The 20,673-nt window shown below is 40.8% G+C and overlaps 1 protein-coding gene across 3 annotated transcripts in view; it reads right to left on the bottom strand.

Moving 5' to 3' along the window:
• Nucleotides 1-9,537: 9,537 nt before the first annotated feature.
• STAC (SH3 and cysteine rich domain) overlaps nt 9,538-20,673 on the bottom strand; it is a 166,990-nt gene continuing 155,854 nt past the window's right edge. For all 3 annotated transcript variants that reach the window (XM_032162109.2, XM_058442987.1, XM_032162110.2), the window contains one exon: nt 9,538-11,534. In XM_032162109.2, the coding sequence (XP_032018000.1) occupies nt 11,436-11,534 (99 nt within the window). In that variant the 3' untranslated portion in view covers nt 9,538-11,435. The remainder of the gene's footprint in view (nt 11,535-20,673) is intronic.

A 20,673-nucleotide genomic window follows, 5' to 3' on the forward strand; every position in this document is an offset into this window, starting at 1 on the left:
TCTCCCAATACCAACTCTGTCTTCACCCCAACACCAGTTAGAACCCTTACTGAATGTCACTTTCACCTTTACTTCATGATGCCCCATAAACCTCTTCTTGGGTTCCTTCACCTACCTATATCACCCCAAGCATGTTATATTCTTATTTCCCACAATCTTCTCTTGCTTAGATACCTCTTTCTCTCATGCTTTATCCGTTAACTCATTGCTGGTAATGATTGATCTGTGTTGAGATATAAATATAGAATGTATTTGAGAAATAAATTACAGGCTAAGGTGGAAATGCTCATATCTCATCATCTCCTTATCATCAGACCAGAGCTGATCTTCGACTCTGCTTTGCTTTGCAAAGCCAGCAGTCACTGCGACCAAAATTTACCCTTCCCTGCTGAGAAAAATAAAAACTGGAAGGAGAAAAACAGATTTTTAATATTCATCTCTGGAGGCTATGAAGTTTACAAGACATAAGAAAGGTATTATTTCCTCAAGGAGGTGGAATATTTCTGAGTATGGTAGTCTCTGGATGGTGGTGGAGGTGGGGACAGAAGGGTTAAAGAGAGATGTAAGAAAAGAGAGGCCTAGGCACTGAGACTGCTTCTTGTGTAAAAAACAGGTAGGGACTGGCTTTGAAATCAATCAACTGACTCAAAGAAGAAATAACTGCTTAAATCTTTATCAGAGTGCAGTATAAATTCCATCTGAGTGTGTGTATGTGTGTGCGTGTATGCATGTGTGCATGTATGTGTGTAGACACACATTCTGGAATTCCTTGCCTTCTGTAGAACATGCACTGCAGTAGCATCCTCAGTGTAGGCTCCAAGGTGGCAGGGACAGTGTGCCCTTGGATATAGTCCTAGGGCCAAACTGAGGAACCTTTCCCCACTTCTCTCATCCGAGGCTACCTTGGCAAAGGAGATAATAACTTTCCCACACTGGTTACACATTACCACCATGCTACTGGATTTTTCCCATTCTCCTTAGCTGGCTTTTTCTGAGCTTTGGGAGCTCAATATTCTTTAGGCATAACAATGGGGTTCAGTTAAATTTCTCCTGTTCTCTCTCCACCTTTCCAAGTGGCAGTGCAATGCTGTATGTTTCCTATTGGTGCTGTAAGAAATGACTACAAACTTAGTGGCTTAAACAATCCAAGTGTGTTATCTTAGAACTATGGAGATCAGAGGTCCTTAATGAGTCTCATTGGACTAAGGGTACAGGGGGCTCTCTTCAAAGGTTCAAGAAAGTTCAGCTGTCGTCCAGCTTGCAGGCTCCTCAGCAAAACCAAAGCCCTGGAGGTAATAGGAACTACCCTTTCTAGAAGTCAGGTTAGCATCAATTTGCTGTTACTTCAGCTGGTGCGTTGAGGGTCTCACACTTCAAACCAAGGGCTCTTCAAGTATTTCTTCCTTCAGTAGACACAAAGCTGAGTACAATCTGCTCAGTCTTGCTACATTTTTGGTGATTCTTCATTGTCTGGTGCTGTCCCATCCCCACCTGACAGCTTGCTGTATCTGCGAACCTCATCTGAGTCCTGCTACTGCCCTCTTGGCTGAGTCCTTGGATCCTCATTGTCCCATTCTTTCTCTTTTACTTTAGAGGCAAGGTCTCACTATGCTGTTTAGGCTGGAATGCAGTGGACCGATCATAACTCATTGCAGCCTCAAACTCCTGGGCTCAAGTGACCCTCTTGCCTCAGCCTCTCAAGTGGCTAGGACAACAGGTGCATGCCATCATGCCTGGCCTAACCTCCTTGTTCCACTCTTTTTCTGCAGAGTACACTATACTCCTCAGATGGCTGATTCTCCTGTGAGTGCAATAGATGTTTCTTGGTCCTGAAAGCTCATAGATTTATTCCCAGCACTGGATCAACACAATTTGCCCTGCACTGCTTCATTGCATTGAATTTTATGTTTTTAATATCACATCTGCAAAAGTTGTAAACTGATTTCTTACTATTTAATGTTTTGGCTCTCCCCCCACCCCTCAGCTGCCTGTGATTGAAAGGGAGAAAAACAACTTTGGCAGCACTAGGGGTGAGCAGTTTCATGTTTGGGATCTCTCTATACCACGAAGGCTCTTGTGAGATCCATCATGAATGACAGGAATTTGGCCCAGATCACAAGATGCGTGTGATTTAAAAAAAAAAAAAAAAACTTGGTTCCCTTGGTTGTGAAGAAGCCTATATATTTGTTTCCATTTTGGTGATGTTTTAACCCTTATTATTCTATAAATAATTTTCTTCTGGGGTCCTAAACATCAGGACAGATGTGGGAAGGATGGGGCCTTACCTGGATGGATTATTCTTCTTAGGACATTTCTCTAGAGATGAGATATGAACCTAAACCCTCTTTGGAATGATACATTGTGTAAGTCAGCAGCCTCTTTCTCCTATGGCCCCCATCATGCCTCTACCTAACCCCATCTCCTCTTCCTCACCAGCTTCTCTATCCCTCACCCAATCTTCTGCTAATACTGCTAATATTGCTCAAATACTCAACACTCCAACATGAAGGGCCCACACAATTGGAAACACTTGTGTTAAAAAGTAAAAAAAACCCACAAAAAAACCCTTAGCTCACAAAATCTAACTCTGCCCAATCTCCATAAAATACCCTCCTTCATCATCCATAAGTTCTAGTGAAATTAAAGTGCTTCAAGTGTTAGGAAATTATATGAGAAAGAGCTGGAAGAAGGTTGCCTTACCATACTTCCAATATAAAATTGCCTTTTTGGAAAGTGAGAACATTTTTAGCATGAGAGCTTTGAGCTTTGTAGGTCCTATTCCTAATGAAACCAGTAAATCCCAGCATGCTCTTATGGTTCACTGTACTTTCTCTATTGTAGCACTAATCACACATTTTTAGTGTTGCTTGTTTAATTACCATCTTTCCCAGTAAACTACAAATACCTGTTGATTTTACCACAAAAAGAACAACCATTGTGTCTTAGTTCATTTTGTGCTGCTATAACAGAATATCACAGACTGGATGATTTATAATAAACAGAAATTTATTGACTCACAATCCTGGAGGCTGGGAAGTCCAATATTAAGGTGTTAGCATCTTGTGAAGACCTTCTTGCTGCATCATCCCATGATGAAAGGCAGAAGGGCAAAGAGAGGGCAAAAGAGAGAATGAATCCACTCCCAAGATAAAGACATTAACCCATTCATGAAGGCAGTACCCCCATGACCCAAACACTTTCTGTTAGGTCCCACCTCCCAACACTACTGCATTGGGGATCAAGTTTCCAACATTTGAACTTTGGAAGACACATTCAAACCATAATACATTGTCATAGCCAAAGAAAAGTCCGTGTCTTGAAACCAGCAGCTTGTGATTCACCATGTCCAGATTTATATACTCTTAGGTATGAATATATTTAATCAGTTCATTATGTCATTTTTACCCTTACCAGTCTTGTAGGTGGCATGCATTGGAGCTGTGATATGAACCCCATCCAAAGACTCAATCTTTGAGAACTTGGAAATAGGGGCATACTTGCCTTTTGAAAGTTAAAATTTCAGAAAGTTAAGCACAGACTAGATAAAATTGGAGAGATTAAAACTCTCTTTGAGAAGAGGCACTCCTTGGTTAGGGCAAGACTTACCTGAAAGTAAGAAATGTGCTTCTGAGAAGGGGACATATTTCTATGCTATGAAAGAATAGACAAAGTGAGATCACTAATGCAAAAGTGAGCATTGGCCATTTTAAGCACTTGATGAAGAGAGGAACTCTTATCCAGTTATCCAATATGATGGGTACCATTGTCAAGATCATTCTTATCATGCATGTGGCTCTTTCAGGTTATGTCAGTTGGATGCTACCAAACACATCTCTAACCTCCATAGTCATTGAGTGCCCTTCCAAGTAGAGGGGAGATTTAATGCAGTTGCCCTCAGGGAGACCAAGTAGTATAGATATGCCAGTAAAGTTTGTCCCTCAACATAGTGACTGTATTATTTTCAATGTTAGCTCACAAATTATTATTTTTGGGCCTATGTGACTTTTTGAGGTTGGTAAATGTAAGTCCTACTCTGAGAAGTGAAGTTCTCCTCCATGCACCAACACATCAGGTTCCTGAGTCTGCAAGGCTGAGGGTGTGTCTCATGGATCCTTGGAAATTCATAAGTGTAATGCAGACTCTTCTGGCACCACCTCTACATCATTTTATGCTTTTTGCTATAATCGTCTATAAATCCATTAACTTGAAACTATTATTATCATCAAGGAAATAATTACAATAAACTATATAGTAAGGCATGGCACCAATAATAATTATTGCCTGCGTGTTGTTCTGCAACTCCAACATTTAATTTTGCAACCAAATGCTCTCAATAGCCAGCCACTGAGGAGCACTAGGGATGCTGTTACAGGTGCAAAACCTCATTCCAACTTTTATCAGTTGTGTGACCTTGGGCAAGGGATCTAATATTTATGAGTCTCAGTTTCTCCATCTGAAAAATGGAGACACTAAGACTCAGCTATCAGGATTATTGTCAGGAATAAATGAATTCTTACCATGCAGCAAGTATTTATATCAGGATAAGATTGATTATTCCAAACCTACTTTATGCACTCTTTAGCTATGTGCTTCTAGGAATACCACTCAAGATATATTTTGGTACTTCATTTCTTATATGCCTAACATGAAGGAAAGAAAAGGACCCCAATACCTTAAAATTAGGAACTTGTAAATTTCTTTGAGTTTATCAGAAAAACCCTTAAGAGCTTTTCAACAGTGATGGTGGGTTTCATTGTAATTTATCTTTCCATCAAGATTCCATGACCCAAACACTCTGCATTTGAAATTGAAGTTTTCTAAGAATGTCTTTGGAACATCTTCATTTAAAGGTGGTTCCTTTACAGTTTGCTCCAGGGAGCTAAAGAGAATGTTTACTTAGGAAATGACCTGAGTGATTCATCCTATATGTATTATAGAAAGGGAGACTGCGGCAGAAAGAACTGGCTGCTATTTCCTCCCTGCAAGGCTGGCTCTAAGGAGGTGATTGGAGGGCCTTGTAGGATATCTTTTATTGCAACCCCACTGTTGCTTGTCCTTGTCTTTGACGGAGCACATGAGCAAAATTAAATAATATAGATATTTAGGCTGGGCGCGGTCGCTCACACCTGTAATCCCAGCACTTTGGGAGGCTGAGGTGGGTGGATCACCTGAGATCAGGAGTTCAAGACCAGCCTGACCAACATGGTGAAACCCCATCTCTACTAAAATATGTTAGCCGGGCGTGGTGGTGGGTGCCTGTAATGCCAATTACTCGGGAGGCTGAGGCAGGAGAATTGCTTGAACCCGGGAGGTGGAGGTTGCAGTGAGTCGAGATCGCACCATTGCGCTCCAGCCTGGGTGACAGAGTGAAACTCTATATCAAAAGAAAAAAAAAAAAGAATATGGATACTTAAAGGATTTGTTTAATAGATACATGTTGAACTCTGTATACTAAAGACATGACTTTTCCCCCAGCATCCATTGAACATTTATAAAGATGAATAATATATTAGAGCACAAAACAACATGCCAATGAATTCCTCAAAGCAGAAATCACATGTACCATATCTTCTGACTATAGTGCACAATGGTTTAATTAACACACACCAAAAATCAAATAAAAAATAAAAACTACAATTAAAGATAATTTATTTTATTTTTTTATTTTTATTTATTTATTTATTTTTTGAGACGGAGTCTCACTCTGTCCCCCAGGCTGGAGTGCAGTGGCGCGATCTCCGCTCACTGCAAGCTCCGCCTCCCGGGTTCACGCCATTCTCCTGCCTCAGCCTCTCCGAGTAGCTGGGACTACAGGCGCCTGCCACCACGCCCGGCTAATTTTTTGTATTTTTAGCAGAGACAGGGTTTCACCATGGTCTCGATCTCCTGACCTCATGATCCACCCGCCTCGGCCTCCCAAAGTGCTGGGATTACAAGTGTGAGCCACTGCGCCTGGCCTAAAGATAATTTATAAGTGAATGAAAATAGAAACAGCTATCTAATGTGGTTGAAGCTGAATTCAGAGGAAAATTTATAACCTTGGATGGTTTTTATTACCTAAAGAAGGAGTAAAAGTAAATAAACTAAGCACATAATTTTCAAAAAGCTGATAAAAACAAAGATAGACAAAGAAAAATTTTGCCATGTATAGAAAAAGATGGATTCAGGCAATAACCTGAAAACCTGAGTAAATAATGCCAGTGGAGGAATTCTAAAGATGATCCATGATCTTGGAAATAGGTCTTGTACTTTTCCTGGGTGTGTTTCCAGGACTTCGGTGTGTCCTGACTTCCATGAAGACACGGAGGATGTTCAATAATTGTGTGAGCTTGACAATGAGCTGACAAAAAAACCCTGCCATCTTTTCATTTGCAAAAGGGGACTGTTAAAATAAATGGCTATTATCTTGTTAAAATTTCAAGGTATGGATAAATTTATATTATCCACAGGAAGATTAAAGACTATTTAAAACTTCTCATTGAAATCTAAGAAAAAACATGCTCTAAGGGTCAAAACACCAGGTGTTGTATGAAACACACAACAGAGTGGCAACTTAGCAAAATCTAGGAGATAATTAGAGGATGTCATTAAACTAGTTTTAATTTTCTGTCCGAGTTATTTTTAAGAGTTTCTGTTTTGTGATAAATCTGTGGAGCACACCTGCTCACTCAGTTTCCTAGGGATGCTATTTTGGGCAAGGATGAATTTTCTTTTATTCCCAGATTTATACAGCCTACTCCCTGCTGGTGTTCGCTACAGCTATCAGTGTGATACAGCTAATCTTTCTCTGGAGTTTTTCACTCTTGGAGTATACAGGTTCCTACTTTAGCTTATATCTCCTACCAACTCAGATCCCAGAGTAGATTGTCTTCATTCTTATCATTAGGATTGTGTGCTTTTGCCCTTTGTGAGTATTTCAGTGAGATGCAGGAAGAGAGGGGACAGTAGAAGCATAGGTGCTATTGGGTGATCTTTCTTTTTTTTTTCTTTTTTCTTTTTTATTATTATACTTTAGGTTTTAGGGTACATGTGCACAATGTGCAGGTTTGTTACATATGTATCCATGTGCCATGTTGTTTTGCTGCACCCATTAACTCATCATTTAGCATTAGGTATATCTCCTAATGCTGTCCCTCCCCCTCCCCCCGCCCCACAACAGTCCCCGGAGTGTGATGTTCCCCTTCCTGTGTCCATGAGTTCTCATTGTTCAATTCCCACCTATGAGTGAGAACGTGTGGTGTTTGGTTTTTTGTCCTTGCTATGCAGCCATAAAAAATGATGAGTTCATGTCCTTTGTAGGGACATGGATGAAACTGGAAAACATCATTCTCAGTAAACTATCGCAAGGATATGAGAATTCTTTACTGCAGAATTTCCCAAACTGTGTTCCTTGGAATGTTGTTTTAGGAGAGGCTAATAGGTGATCCACAGTTTTAAATCTCCTTTTTGGAGATTTACTATAAGAATTAGCAAATTAAAGGCTCTGAGAAGTCCTGAGTAAAGAAGTCAGGTTCACTTTATTTAAATCTCAGCTTTTTTCTTCCACACACCACTTTTTCACAGCTGCATCTCTGACTGGACCTGGCTCTGGGCTGAGGCTGGCCAGTAGATTTCCTTCTTGGCTCTCTCCTCCTTGGAGTAGCCAATTTCCTGGACAACTGGCTCTTTTGTCTTTTAACAGTACTTGGCACCAAGGTGTTGTGATCTCACTGGTTTTATTTTTCTCTGTTTAATAGCAAAGAACACTAACTCTAATAGATCCTACCATATTCTACTCCACTACCTGCTCTAAATATGCAGCCCAAATGCTGGACCGTTCCTCTTAATGGGAGTGAATGAGTGTGTGTGTATGGGTGGTCATGGCGGTGGTGGTGTGTGTTGTGTAGTTAGGAAGGAAAAGTGGTCTGTGAAATCACCCATCTGTGAAATCTAGCCATCTGGACATCTAACTGCCTGTGAAATCTAGCCATCTGGATATCTACACATGGGCTCTTTTTGCCACCCTGCTGCCCACGTGAAAGGTGCTGTAGATGTCTGCTAGTGATGGGAGGTAAAGGGAGTTGTATTCTCCACCTTCTGGAGCCCTGAGGAAGGTTCACTCAGTTCTTCATTTCAAATTTACTATAATAGAAGTAAAGTCTTACGGCACTGGTGATGAAGTATAGGGCATATCTTCCCTGGTGCAGCTAGGTATGTACCATCCCTTGGCTGTAGGCAGGGGCAAGAGGTAAGGGGGTACAAGTCTGTTTTCGTACACTACAAATCATATCCCTCAGGTTCCCTTTTTACTCTTCATATGGACACTTCCCCTCCTTCCCTGTCTCCTCACCAGAGTATCTCCTGAGGTCTTCGTCTCTTCTCCCCTCAAAAATTATGGTCCTTCTTTTAGCTATTTTCTGAGTCTTGCAAACCTTTAAGACTTTGGTAGGCCATAGCTATCCTTGTGCTTTTAATTTCTGCAGACAGGCAGGAGAAAAAAATCTGTGGCTCCTAAAATCTCTGTGTTTGCGTAAGCATTCATGGAAATCTATACTATGAGGAATATCTTGCTTTTTCCCTTAGGTCTGGATGACTCCAGATCTTTAGGGAATACTAGATATCTTGTATTTGGAGGGGTAATTGCCTGCTAACACTTGATGTTTGCAATGCTTTTGGGCCTCATTGTGCAGAAAGAGCATTTTTCTCTTCTAACATCGACTCAAATTACAAAACCCCTGCTTCTGTTATCTGTTTCTGTATAACAAATCACTCCAAAACATAGTGACTTAAAAAATCCCCACATAGTTATCTTGCTCATAAATCTGTAACTTGGGCAGGGCTTAGCAGGGATGACTCATCTCTGCTCTGTGATGTCTGCCACCTCAGATGATGAAACATGTAGTCTTTCCACAGGGTCTTTCCTGAATGGTGGCCTCAGGGTAGTTGAAATTCTTATGGTATCTCAAGGTTCCAACAGTGAGTATTCCAAGAGATCAAGGCTAAAGCTGCTTTTAAAACTTAACCTCAGATGCAATCTGAGATGGGGTCATTACTATGTTTTGAATATGGTTTGTCCCCTCTGAAACTCATGTTGAAATTTGATTGCCATTGTGGCTATATTGGGAGGTGGACTCAATTTGGGTCATGGGGAGAATCCGTCATGAATAGATAATGCTATCCCATGGGTGTGACTGAGTTCTTGCTCTCTTGGGACTGGGTTTGTTACTTCAAGAGTGAGTTGTTAAAAATCAAGGCTGCTCCTCGTGTTTGGTCTCTCTCTATTTCTTTGCACATGGCTGCTTTCTATTCTGCTTCTCTGCCATGCTATGATATTGTTCATGGCCATCGCCAGAAGCCAAGTAAATGCCAGCGCTATCCTTCTTGGACTTCCTAGCCTCTAGAATTGTCAGCTAAATAAATCTCTTTTCTTTATAAATTAACCAGTCTCAGATATTCTGTTATAGAAACAGAAAATAGACTAAGACAGCCTTGTAGTACTACTTCTGCTGTATTCTATTGGCCACATAAGACCAGCCCTGATTCAGTGTGGGAAGGGACTACACAAAGGAAAGAATATGAGGAGGTAGGGATCTTTGGGAGACTACCTTGGAGGCTAGATACCACATCTTCCTTCTATTCAACTGTAAAAGGCAAACTGATATTTAAGATTCATCTTAATTAAACATGCATATGATGTGACATCACTGTACCAAAAAGTCAATGGATATCACGACAGAAAGAAGAGATCAGGACACATGTTTCTGATGCTCCTTTCCAGCCACTGTATTGTTTTTATTAAATGGAATACTGAATTAGAGGCAAAGAGCATTTGTACTAGGCATCCAATTTTACAGAAAGGCAGTCATATGATCTACCCTGGCTCTCAAAGAATCCATCTTGACATTGTACACCTGGTTTTGCATGTGGAATCAGAGAGGGAGGAAATTCTGGATGCTGGCTTTAAGATAAGAGTAAGGCATCCAAACTTCTGTGAAACCAGCAGCCATCCCCTCTCAGTTCCCAACTTCACAATGAGTGGGAACAAAAGAAATAAATGGAGACAAATGATGCTTTGGTTTGGGAAATAATGCTTACATGCATAGGATGCATCCACTTAAGTCTTTTAAAAACCATTGTTCTAATGATTTTATTGCTCTGTAACAAAATAAATCAAACTGACATTGATTCCAAGGTGATCGTGAATTGAAGTTTAACCATATTAATGACTAATAGGATGAAAGTTTGAATGCTAGGAGGCTTGAGTAGGAAGGCATCACAGTATATTGCATTCTTGTAAACATTAGTACAAGTACAGAGTAATAGAGATTCCCCTAGATGATGCTAATTGGGCCCCTAGTTCCTCTACTTTCAGAAGGATGAAGCATTAGGATTCTTTTCCATTTTACATCTGCTGGGATTTCATATACTGCCCTAAAGAAGAATGGATTCCAATTTGGCTACATTTCTTCTAAGATGCTATTGTTGGCTCCCCTCCATGTTCCTAGTTCCCCGCAACATAGGCTCAACCTTCAAAGTGGAGTCCTATAGGACAGCATGAGGGGAAAATGCTGCCTCCAATAGAGAGGATGTAAAATGAAAATGGAGACTTTTTGTTATAGTCTCTTCCCCAGGTCCATCGCCTTCAAGCAGGGACTTCATAACTGAAAGGGCTGTATAATCTTCAATAAGTAAGAACTCTCTGCTCCACCTTTCCCCACTTCTCCTCCCCACTGTATCTATGTCTCGTGTCCTGCTCTATCACCCAGGCCAGTACCTAGAACAGCAGGAAGGATGGCCTGTCATCAGTCTTTAGGCAGGTCAGGTCTTTGGAAGTGATGCCATGTCAATATAGCCCTCACATCTAATGCACACCACCAGAGAAAGAAAGAACAAGCTGGACACTCTGGACAGCACAATCACAAAGAGAGGGAGCCTAGGGAGCACTGGAATGCTGGGGGCGGGGAAGCAGGCCTTTCTGATGCTTTGCACAGAGATTGCTTGGGGCCTGAAATGTGATGACGCTGACTGATTGGTACTGGTGACATAGGTCTGGAACCAGGATAATACTTGGCTACATGGATCTGAACCTTGCACTGGGCTACCCTGCAAACTGGAGCACACTCCAGTGTGTTAACTTACACCACACAGACAGGAAAGGAGTGGGATCCTGGGGGACAGCTGTGGTTTATAGTCCTACTGCTGCTGCCAAGCATGGCATCTGGCTCTGCCTGCTGACTCTCTCAGCCTCGTCCCCACCTGTGGCAGGCTGGATATGCTGTGCAGTGGGCCCTCTGTTTTGTGGCTGTTACTCCACAGTCTCAGATACTTGATTCTTGTCTCACTGTTTCCTGGGGGGCTGGGTCAGTGCGGCAGCTCCTTTGGGTTGACGCAGTGTGAGATGAGGCAGAGGCATCGCAGCAGAGCTTGCCTACTGCAAACAGGGGAGGAGTCAGCAATCAGATGTTTTCTAGCACATCAAGGGGGATGAGGCCTTTCTTTTTTCCACTGAGGACTCTGATAAAGCCATCTTGTTCTTCTTCAGTACTCACACAGATCTGAATGCCAAGGAAGAAAGAAAAACAAAATACTTTACTCTCAGCAAGAAAGAAGTTAGAACCTGCAGCTTGAATCCCTGCTGACTGAGGTTGCAGGAGCAACAAACTGGAAAAGGGAGAGCAGTTTCAGGGTGGGAAACCAGCACAGTGAGAAAAAGGTTTGATAAAAAATTAGGCAAAAACCTAGGTTTGGAATGAGGCCCAGACATTGAATGTTTTCTGAAATTTAGCTTTATGAATGAAGATCAACAAAATGAGGATTAATAGTACTGTGACCCTCTGAAGAGTCACTGTGAAGACAGAATGAGATAATAATGTTTGTCATGGAGCCTAGCATGTGGCATGCAATGAATTCTCAAGACATTATTTTAAAGGACCAAAATAATAGCTATCATTCAGCAGACTCCTGTCATGTGCTCAGAATTTTATATGTGCCTCATATAACATCAGGAAGTCAAAGGGAACTATTTCACTCCTGGCCTCAAGCAAATAGATGCTAACATTTCCCATATTCCAAAGTAAGGCCACCTATGCTAGACTTTAAAAAGGAGTTGATAAACATTCATTTGTATACTCTTGTGACTCACCACTTATCGGCCACTGAAGGGCATAGAAGGGTGGATGTGGCCAGATGAAAATTTGAAGAGGTTGATGAACAGAACTATTGTGGTGTTGTGAGTTTCTCCTGCCTCACCTGCTTCCATGGATGACAGGCCTTGTCTTAGGTTGGATTCCCCAGAAACAGAACCTGACGCAGGGATCCTTGTGCAAGTGACTTATTGAGTGGGTGCTCTCAGGAGGTGGGAAGTGAGGGATGCAGGATGGGGCAGGGGAAGGAGCCCAGCAATGAGAGGTTTTCAGCTGGAAAGCAGTCTAGCTTGGTTCCCCTGGGAGCTCTGGAGCATGAACTGCATCAGAGAATTGTCTCACTTTGAAGCTAGGGCTTCCGAATTTTGAACCCCATGTCAGTCAGTCATTAGCCATTGGCTGGCCTGTAGTGTGAAGGGCATAACCTTCCAGGAGAGAGGGTCCTGCTCTCTCATAAGGCCTTCCCTGAGAAGGGCAGCTGTGAGTTGTTCGTGGCCAACATAGCAATTGGGAGATGAGTGCACCCACCTGGTGAAAGGAAAGGAAAGGAGATGAGTGCACCCACCTGGTGAAAGGAAAGGAGCAAGACTCCAACAGAAGCCATCACAGTGGGCACTTCCATCATGTAGAAGAAGGGGCTTGAATAGGACACTCAAAGAGCTTGATTTGTGACTCCTGGAGCTTGGGACATACAATGGACTGGTATGTGACTCATGCTTCAGAAATCTACTGTGTGAGAAACTGGACTAGATAGAGAAGTGAAGAGAAGATAATTTGTAAGAGTAGAGGATGTGTTGACTGTTTCATGAAGACCAGATGTGGGTCACTTGTGAGAGAAGGAGCTGATGGGTCATGTTAGGTCCCTTGACATGACTTCAAAAGGGATGGTCTACTTGATTTTCAAAAGCTGAGACCTGCAGCTTTTTTCATATGTTTGTTAACAAACCTGCACGTTCTGCAAGTGCATCCCAGAACTTAGAGTATAAAATAAATAAATAAATACCTGCCCAACATAGTACCAGATGCCCTAGGTGATACAAAGGGAGCAAAAAACATAGTTTTTGCCCTCAGAATAATAGGGTCTAATCAGAATGAAAAATTGTACCTCCACAAAATAAATAAACAAACAAATAAATAAATGCAGACACCTGGCCAGGTGCGGTGGCTCATGCCTGTAATCCCAGCACTTTGGGAGGCCAAGATGGGTGGATCACTTGAGGTCAGGAGTTCATGACCAGCTGTACCAATGTCGTGAAGCCCCATCTCTACTAAAAATACAAAAATTAGCTGGGTGTGGTGGTGCACGCCTGTAATCCCAGCTACTCAGGAGGCCGAGGCAGGAGAATGGCTTGAACCTTGGAGGCAGAGGTTGCAGTGAGCTGAGATCACATCACTGCACTCCAGCCTGGGTGGCAAAGCTGAGACCTGCCATTGCCCATTCCAGTAATACTGAAGCGGGGAGGCTCCAGTGATGAGCAGGGAGTATGTCTTGGAAGAACACACAAAAATGCCTTGAGAGGAGGATTTACCTTACAATTTGCCAAAGAGTGTGTTTTCTCACCTGCTTCTATGTGTCAAAATTCAACAACCCTTAATATGAGTCCTACCAGTCAGCATCAGTAAAAATATAAACACCCGCCCTTTGAGTAGGCTGGTTCTAGGTGAAACATGAACCATGAAAACATGTTGAATTTAAATATTTAAGTTAAAAAATCAAACTTGAAAACAATTTATTGACATATACACACAAGAATGCTGTATTGTGGTGATGTGGAAGAGTGAGAATACTGGGCAAGGAGTCAGAACATTGAAATTCTGGCCAGAGCTAAGAGCCTTACACCATCACTCCATGCCTTGGAACAAACAAAAACTGGACTGACCTAAAAACGTCTCTTGGGTCCTTTTCAGAGCATTTCCTCATCTCTGTGAAGAACAAATTTCAGTTCTTGGGGCAAAAACACCACTGAGGTTCAAATGTGTGCCTGTATATAAGATAGATCTTTGCTTTTTTCTCCTCTCTTTCAAGGTTTTTATGTAGAAGAGAAACATTGCTTGATAGAGGATGTGGAAGAGTTGTTCGGAAGTGTCTCTGAAATAGGAAGCTGAGAAGCACAATGGTTCATGCTTTGTTGAATGCACCAGCTTATTTTCAACCTTCCGGTTTGGCATCTCTAAAGTGCTTTGATTTTGGGAGACCTTTTTAAGTTTGAGAAGTTTTGAAGATGATGAGTACAAATGGCTGAACACAGGCTTCAGCCGCTTTGACTCTATCCAGAAATAAGGGATCCAGAGTTTAAAATTCTGATGGTAAAATACATAACCTCTCAGCCTTGAGAATCTACCATTTTAGGAAACAATGGCAGAGCCTGAAACATTTCCATTCATTCAGAGGCAGAATGGAAGTATCTTCCCAGAAGATTAGTTATGGGTGGAAAAGAGTGGAAAGTGAGGACAGAGGAGCTCTTTTGGTTTGGACGGCCATAAATAGAGGGTGACCAACTTGTCTACGTTTGCTCAGGACTTTCTCAATATTAGCACCGAAAGTCTCAAGTCCTTCAAAACTCTTCAATTCCAAACTGTAATTGAACAGTTGACCTCCCTAGCAGAAATGTTTTACTCATCAGGTACAGTTAGAGATATTTTCATTGCCTAAGGATCCTCAATTTCCTGCTTTCCTTATTTATTCACTCATTCAACAACTCTTTATTGAGTACCTACTACGTGTTAGATACCATTATAAATACTGGGGAACTAGTGCAATACAAGACAGACAGATCCCTGACACGGCTTTCTGGCTACAGCTGTCCCAGCTGACATTTATTGAGAAATCAACAATGTGGTGAGTGCAAGGGCTGTGGCTGTTTTGATGGCTGATTGTCCTGTGGACAACATTTAGTAATCTGACTGACAACATAAAACATAATATTTTTTTTGCATGACTTAATGAATAAAGAAAAGAGTACTAATGGAAATACTTATGGAAAACTGATGTAGCCAATGGGGTAAGAAACACCTTCTTGAAGAAGTGACATTTAAAGAAAGAGGGAAAGGTGTAGGAAGGAGGAAAATAAGACTAGAATCAGAACAAATCCCAGCATCAAGAGATTGGGACACTTTGAAGTAATGGAAAAAATTCAGTGTACCAGAACAGAGAAATGGAGGTAGTAATGGGTGTAAGATGAAGCCACAAAATCTGTCAGAGCCTGGAGTATGCAGGAAATGCAAGCCATGCTAAATTCTGCTAAGACCTTTGGCTGACCTTCTGACCTGTATCATGGACTAGAATTGGGCCACCAGCAAACCACTAAAATCATCACCAACAAGGAGAATGGGATCAATTCAGTTAGCATCGCCTGAGTCATTTAAGATATAGGTGGACAACAGAACAAAATCAGGGCTCTGCAGCATGGGAAAAGGGCAAACAGGTGTTAAAAGGTTTTAACTGGAGGAACAAGGTGGTCAGATTTATTTAAAACAATTCTTTCTATTCTCCTTTCCCCTCCCTTGTCTTCCCTTTCCCTCTTCTCCTCTCCCCTACCCTTGACTTTCCTCCTTTCCCTTCCCATCTTCATCTGTCCTCTTTTTTTCTTTTGCTACCCATTCTCTCTCCATCCTTCCTCCCTCTCTCTAACCTAAAGACACTTCTGGAAAGCTGGACAAATTTTCTTCCCATACTGATAAATCCTGACCTGACCAGCCGGCTTGTTGACATGAGCACCATGTATGCAGCAGTGGTAAGCTGGATGTCCCAACACCAACGTAAGTGCAGCATATGCAGAGCAGAGGCACCCCACATACACAGCATCCCATCTCTAGCCAGCCCAGCACATACCTAACCATGTAGCTCATCTATGGCCAGCTCCTCAGCATCTCTCAGAAACTTTGCTTTCCTAGTATGGGACACAGGCATTTTATGGTCTTCTGGATTTGAATGACTTACTCAATTTCTTCCCAATCTAATTCTCCAGAGCCCAGACTCTTTAATGGCTTGGAGGTCCTTGCTTTGGAGTTAAATGTTAACATTCAGTGTTCAATCTTTGATATTTTAGACTCCTGATCACACACCCCTGTCCTCTACTTTGGTTTTTGAATTTTGTGGAAACTGAGCTGGAGCCAGACTAATTCACTCATCGTTTCAGCTGGGCAACCTTAGTTCTGCATCAATCACTCACTGTTCTAGGATAACTAAAACCTTGAGGCAAACACTGATGATTGGTACTCATGGTCATTTCTGTTGTTTTCCCACGAAGCAGAGTCCTGCCTTTCCTTCTGTTGCCCATCCCTATCCTATGTGACCTAGGTGAATTTAATTGATCCAAGTCCTGTTTCTATCCTCCTTGTGAGTGATTCTTAGTGGTTTACATAGAACTTAGTTCCAGCCAATGAAGCAAGATGAAATATCTGCTAGAGAACCTCTGGGAAAGTTTTTTTTTCTTCCCCCCTATTAAAAGAGATGCCTTAGGAAGAAAATCTTTCTTTGTCTGGAAGGATTCCTGGAGTGGCTGCAGCAATCTGTGATCACTAGGGGACACAGCTATCATTTCAAGGATGGCTTAGCAGAAATGTGGAAGAATTTGGTTCTCTGACCAGAAGATCAAGCCACTGAATTATCAACCCAAGAACTGACCTCTATCAGACTCTTTATTATAGGAGTAAAATAGAACCTTTGAATTTGAGTTTGAGTTTTGTAACTTGAGATGTTTATTCATTTGCTATTACTGTTGTAACAAATTACCACAAACTTAGAAGCCTTAAACAACACCATTTATTATATCACAGTTTTGTAGGTCTAGAGGACTTGGCTGGTTTTCTCTGCTCTGGGTTTTATAAGGCCAAAATCAAGGAGTCAAAAGGGCTCTATTCCTTTCTTTCTTTGCTTTTTCTCTAGGGCAGTATTTAATTTTAGGCTCATTTAGAATGTTGCTGAGTTCAGCTCCCTGTGGCTGGAGGACTGAGATGCCTGTTTTCAGCTTCTAGAGGCCACCCTCATCCTCTGGCTTGTGGTCCCCTTTCTCCATCTTCACATCCATTAATGGTAGGCTGAGTCTTTCTCATACTTTATCTCTCTTTGACTTACACTTTTACCTCATTTTTCATCTGTCCTCTTCTGCTGCATCTCCCTGAATCTAGCCAGATACATTTCTCTGTTCTTAAGGGCTCAAGTGATTAGATTTGGCCCACCTAGACAATTTAGGATATCTCCCTATCCCAGAGTCCATAACCTTCATCACATCTGCAAAGTCCCTTTTGTGTAAAATCTGGATTAGTTTCCTGTTGTTGCTACAATAAATTACCCCAAATTTGGTGGCTTATAACAACACAAATTTATTATCTTACAGTTCTAGGGTTCAGAAGTCCTAAGAACAAGGTGCTGGCAGGGCTGCATTCTTTCTAGAGGCTCTAAGAGACAGTCTGTTTCCTTGTCTTTTCCAGCTCTAGAGGTCATCACCTATATTCCTTGGCTCACGGCTCCTTCCTTCACCTTCAAGGCCAGGAGCATAGCATCTTCAAATCTCTCTCTCTCTGACCCCGGCTTCCATCATCACATCTCCTTCTCTGACTCTGGCCCTCCTGTCTCGCCCTTCTAAGGATCTCTGTGATTACACTGGGCTCACCCTGATAATCCAGATAATCCACTGGTCACAAAATCTTTAACTTAATCACATCTACAAAGTTCCTTTTGTCATATAAAATAACATATTCCAAGTTTTGGAGATTAGGACCTGGGCATCTTTGGGGAGTTGTTATTCTGCTTACCACAGGATAAAAGGACCAAGACTATTACAATAAAACATTTAAAAAATTGCAGAAAATATGCACATATGTCTCAAAGTTCTCCTTTCAGACATACCGAATGCAGTAGGTTGAAGGAAGACTTGGCCTCAGTGTTATAAGGAGAAAATATCTCGAGGTAAAGAGATGATGCAATGAGACGCAAAGAAAACATGCTGTATAGCAAAGGCATAGATTCAACCTAAATGCCCATCCATGGTAGACTGGATAAAGAAAATATATGTACCCCAAATCTGGGGTACATATACACCATGGAATACTAAGCAGCCATAAAACAACAAGATTATGTCCTTTGCAGGGACATGGATGGAGCTGGAGGCCATTATCCTTAGCAAACTAACACAGGAACAGAAAACCAAAAAAATACCGCACGTTCTCACTTGTAAGTTGGAGCTAAATGATGAGGACACATGGACACACAAAGGGGAATAACACACACTGGGACCTTTTGGGGGTGAAGGGGAGGATGGAGGGGATCAGAAAAAATAACTAATGGGTGCTAGGCTTAATACCTAGGTGAGGAAATAATCTGTACAACAAACCCCCAGGACACAAGTTTACCTATATAACAAACCTGCACTGTACCCCTGAACTTAAAATAAAAGTTAAAGAAAAGAAAACAAAATATTCTGTAGAAGAAAGGGGCTGACTGAGAAGAAAAGTCTACAAGGAAATAAATACTAAACTAACATGTATTAGAAGCAATGAAAGACTGAATTGAAACTTCAGAAAAATCAAAGTGAAGTGAGGACTACCTTGAAACAGTCTCTTGGGAGGAATTAGAGAGACATAGAGAAGTGTAAAATAATAAAGACATTAAAACTATAAAGGAAATACGGTAAACTAGAAATGATCCAACCAAAGAATGATTAAGCTCCTGGAGAAAGAGGCATTGAGAGCAAAGGGCAAATGATAAACTAGAGAAAATATTGGTCATATGTGGTACACCAGACATAAATATTCTTCAAAGGTAGAAAACTTTTTAAAAAAGAAAATGGGCAAAGCACATAAATAGATTATTAAAAAAATAAATGCCCTATATATATGAGATAAAACGTAAGCCTCTTTAAGCATCCAGAAAATGCAGATTAGCATGAAATATTATTTATCAAACCGACATAACAAAAAATAATAATGTTCAATTCTTGCAAGCGTGTGATGATCTGGATATGCTCATGAACAGCTGGTGTGAGCGTAAGTTGGCACGACCTTTCTGAATGCAATTTGGCAGTATGCATTAAGAATTGTACAAGTCTTGATCTGTTTTCCTCTAAATTCCAAAGTACATCCTAAGAAAATAATCAGAGTTAGAGACAAATATTTATGTTCAGAGATGTTCATTGCAGTTATCAATACCAGTTTAAAAAATAAAAACTCTGAATATCCAATAACAAGAGAAACTTAAACACATTACTGTACATCTAGACTAAGGATTGGCAAACTTTTTCTATAAAGGGCCAAATGCTAAATATTGTAGGCTTTGCTGGCCATCTGGTCTCTGTTGCAGTGACTCAACTCAGCTATTTAGTTGTAGCATGAAAGCAGTCGCAGACCATAGATATATGAATAAATTTAGCTATGTTCTAATAAAACTTTCTTAAAACCTGTGTTTTGATAAACATTTAATGACTAAATTTTTTAAATGTTAGGAAACTAAAGAGGATATGATATCAAAATATGAATTAAAAATTTGGCATGAAATATGCCAGTGTTTATATTGTTAATAATTTAATGGTTGAATTGCTTATGGTCTCTATTTTATCTTTTATACCTCTTAAAAATATTTTACCTCAAATTTTCTCCAAAATAAATGCATTTTGGTTTTGTAATATAAAATATTTTTTTCTGTTTTTTTTTTTAAAGCTTTGATAGAACACAAACAATAAATGAAAATGGTTCCATAGGTGCAATAAAACTATGCATGAATTTAAAGAATTTTTTTTCAGGAGGATCTTTAATTAATGTTTGGTCAATGATAGTAAAATAGACTGAATTCCACATAAATACTCAATTTATGGGCTTCATTAATTTTCCTAAGTATTTTAAAGTCCACTTTTTAGATCAGTATTTTTTATTTTCTTTTTTAAAATTTTTATTTTATTTTAAGTTCCAGGATATATGTGCAGGATGTGCAGGTTTGTTAGATAGGTAAATGTGTGCCATGGTGGTTTGCTGCACCTATCAACCCATCACCTAGCTATTAAGCCCATGTGCATTACATTTTTATCCTGATGCTCTCCCTCTCACTATCCCACCACGCCCCTGCCCCGACAGGCCCTAGTGTGTGTTGTTCTCTCCCTGTGTCCATGTGTTCTCATTGTTCAGCTCCCAATTATGACTGAGAACATGCAGTGTTTGGTTTTCTGTTCCTGCATTAGTTTGATGAGGATAATGGCTTCCAGCTCCATCCATGTCCCTGCAAAGGACATGATCTTGTTCCTTTTTATGGCTGCATAGTATTCTATGGCATATGTGTACCACGTTTTCTTTATTCAGTCTTTCATTGATGGGCATTTGGGTTGATTCCATGTCTTTGCTATTGGGAATAGTGCTGCAACGAACATATGCATGCATTTATCTTTATAATAAAATGATTTATATTCCTTTAGGTATATACCCAGTAATGGGATTGCTGGGTCAAATGGTATTTCTGGTTCTAGGTTTTTGAGAAATTGTCACACTATCTTCCACAATGGTTTAATTTACATTCCCACCAACAGTGTAAAAGCATTCCTATTTCTCCACAGCCTCACCAGCA

This window comes from Hylobates moloch, unplaced genomic scaffold (assembly GCF_009828535.3).
Source record: "Hylobates moloch isolate HMO894 unplaced genomic scaffold, HMol_V3 SCAFFOLD_8, whole genome shotgun sequence".
NCBI classification, from domain to species: Eukaryota; Metazoa; Chordata; class Mammalia; order Primates; family Hylobatidae; genus Hylobates; species Hylobates moloch.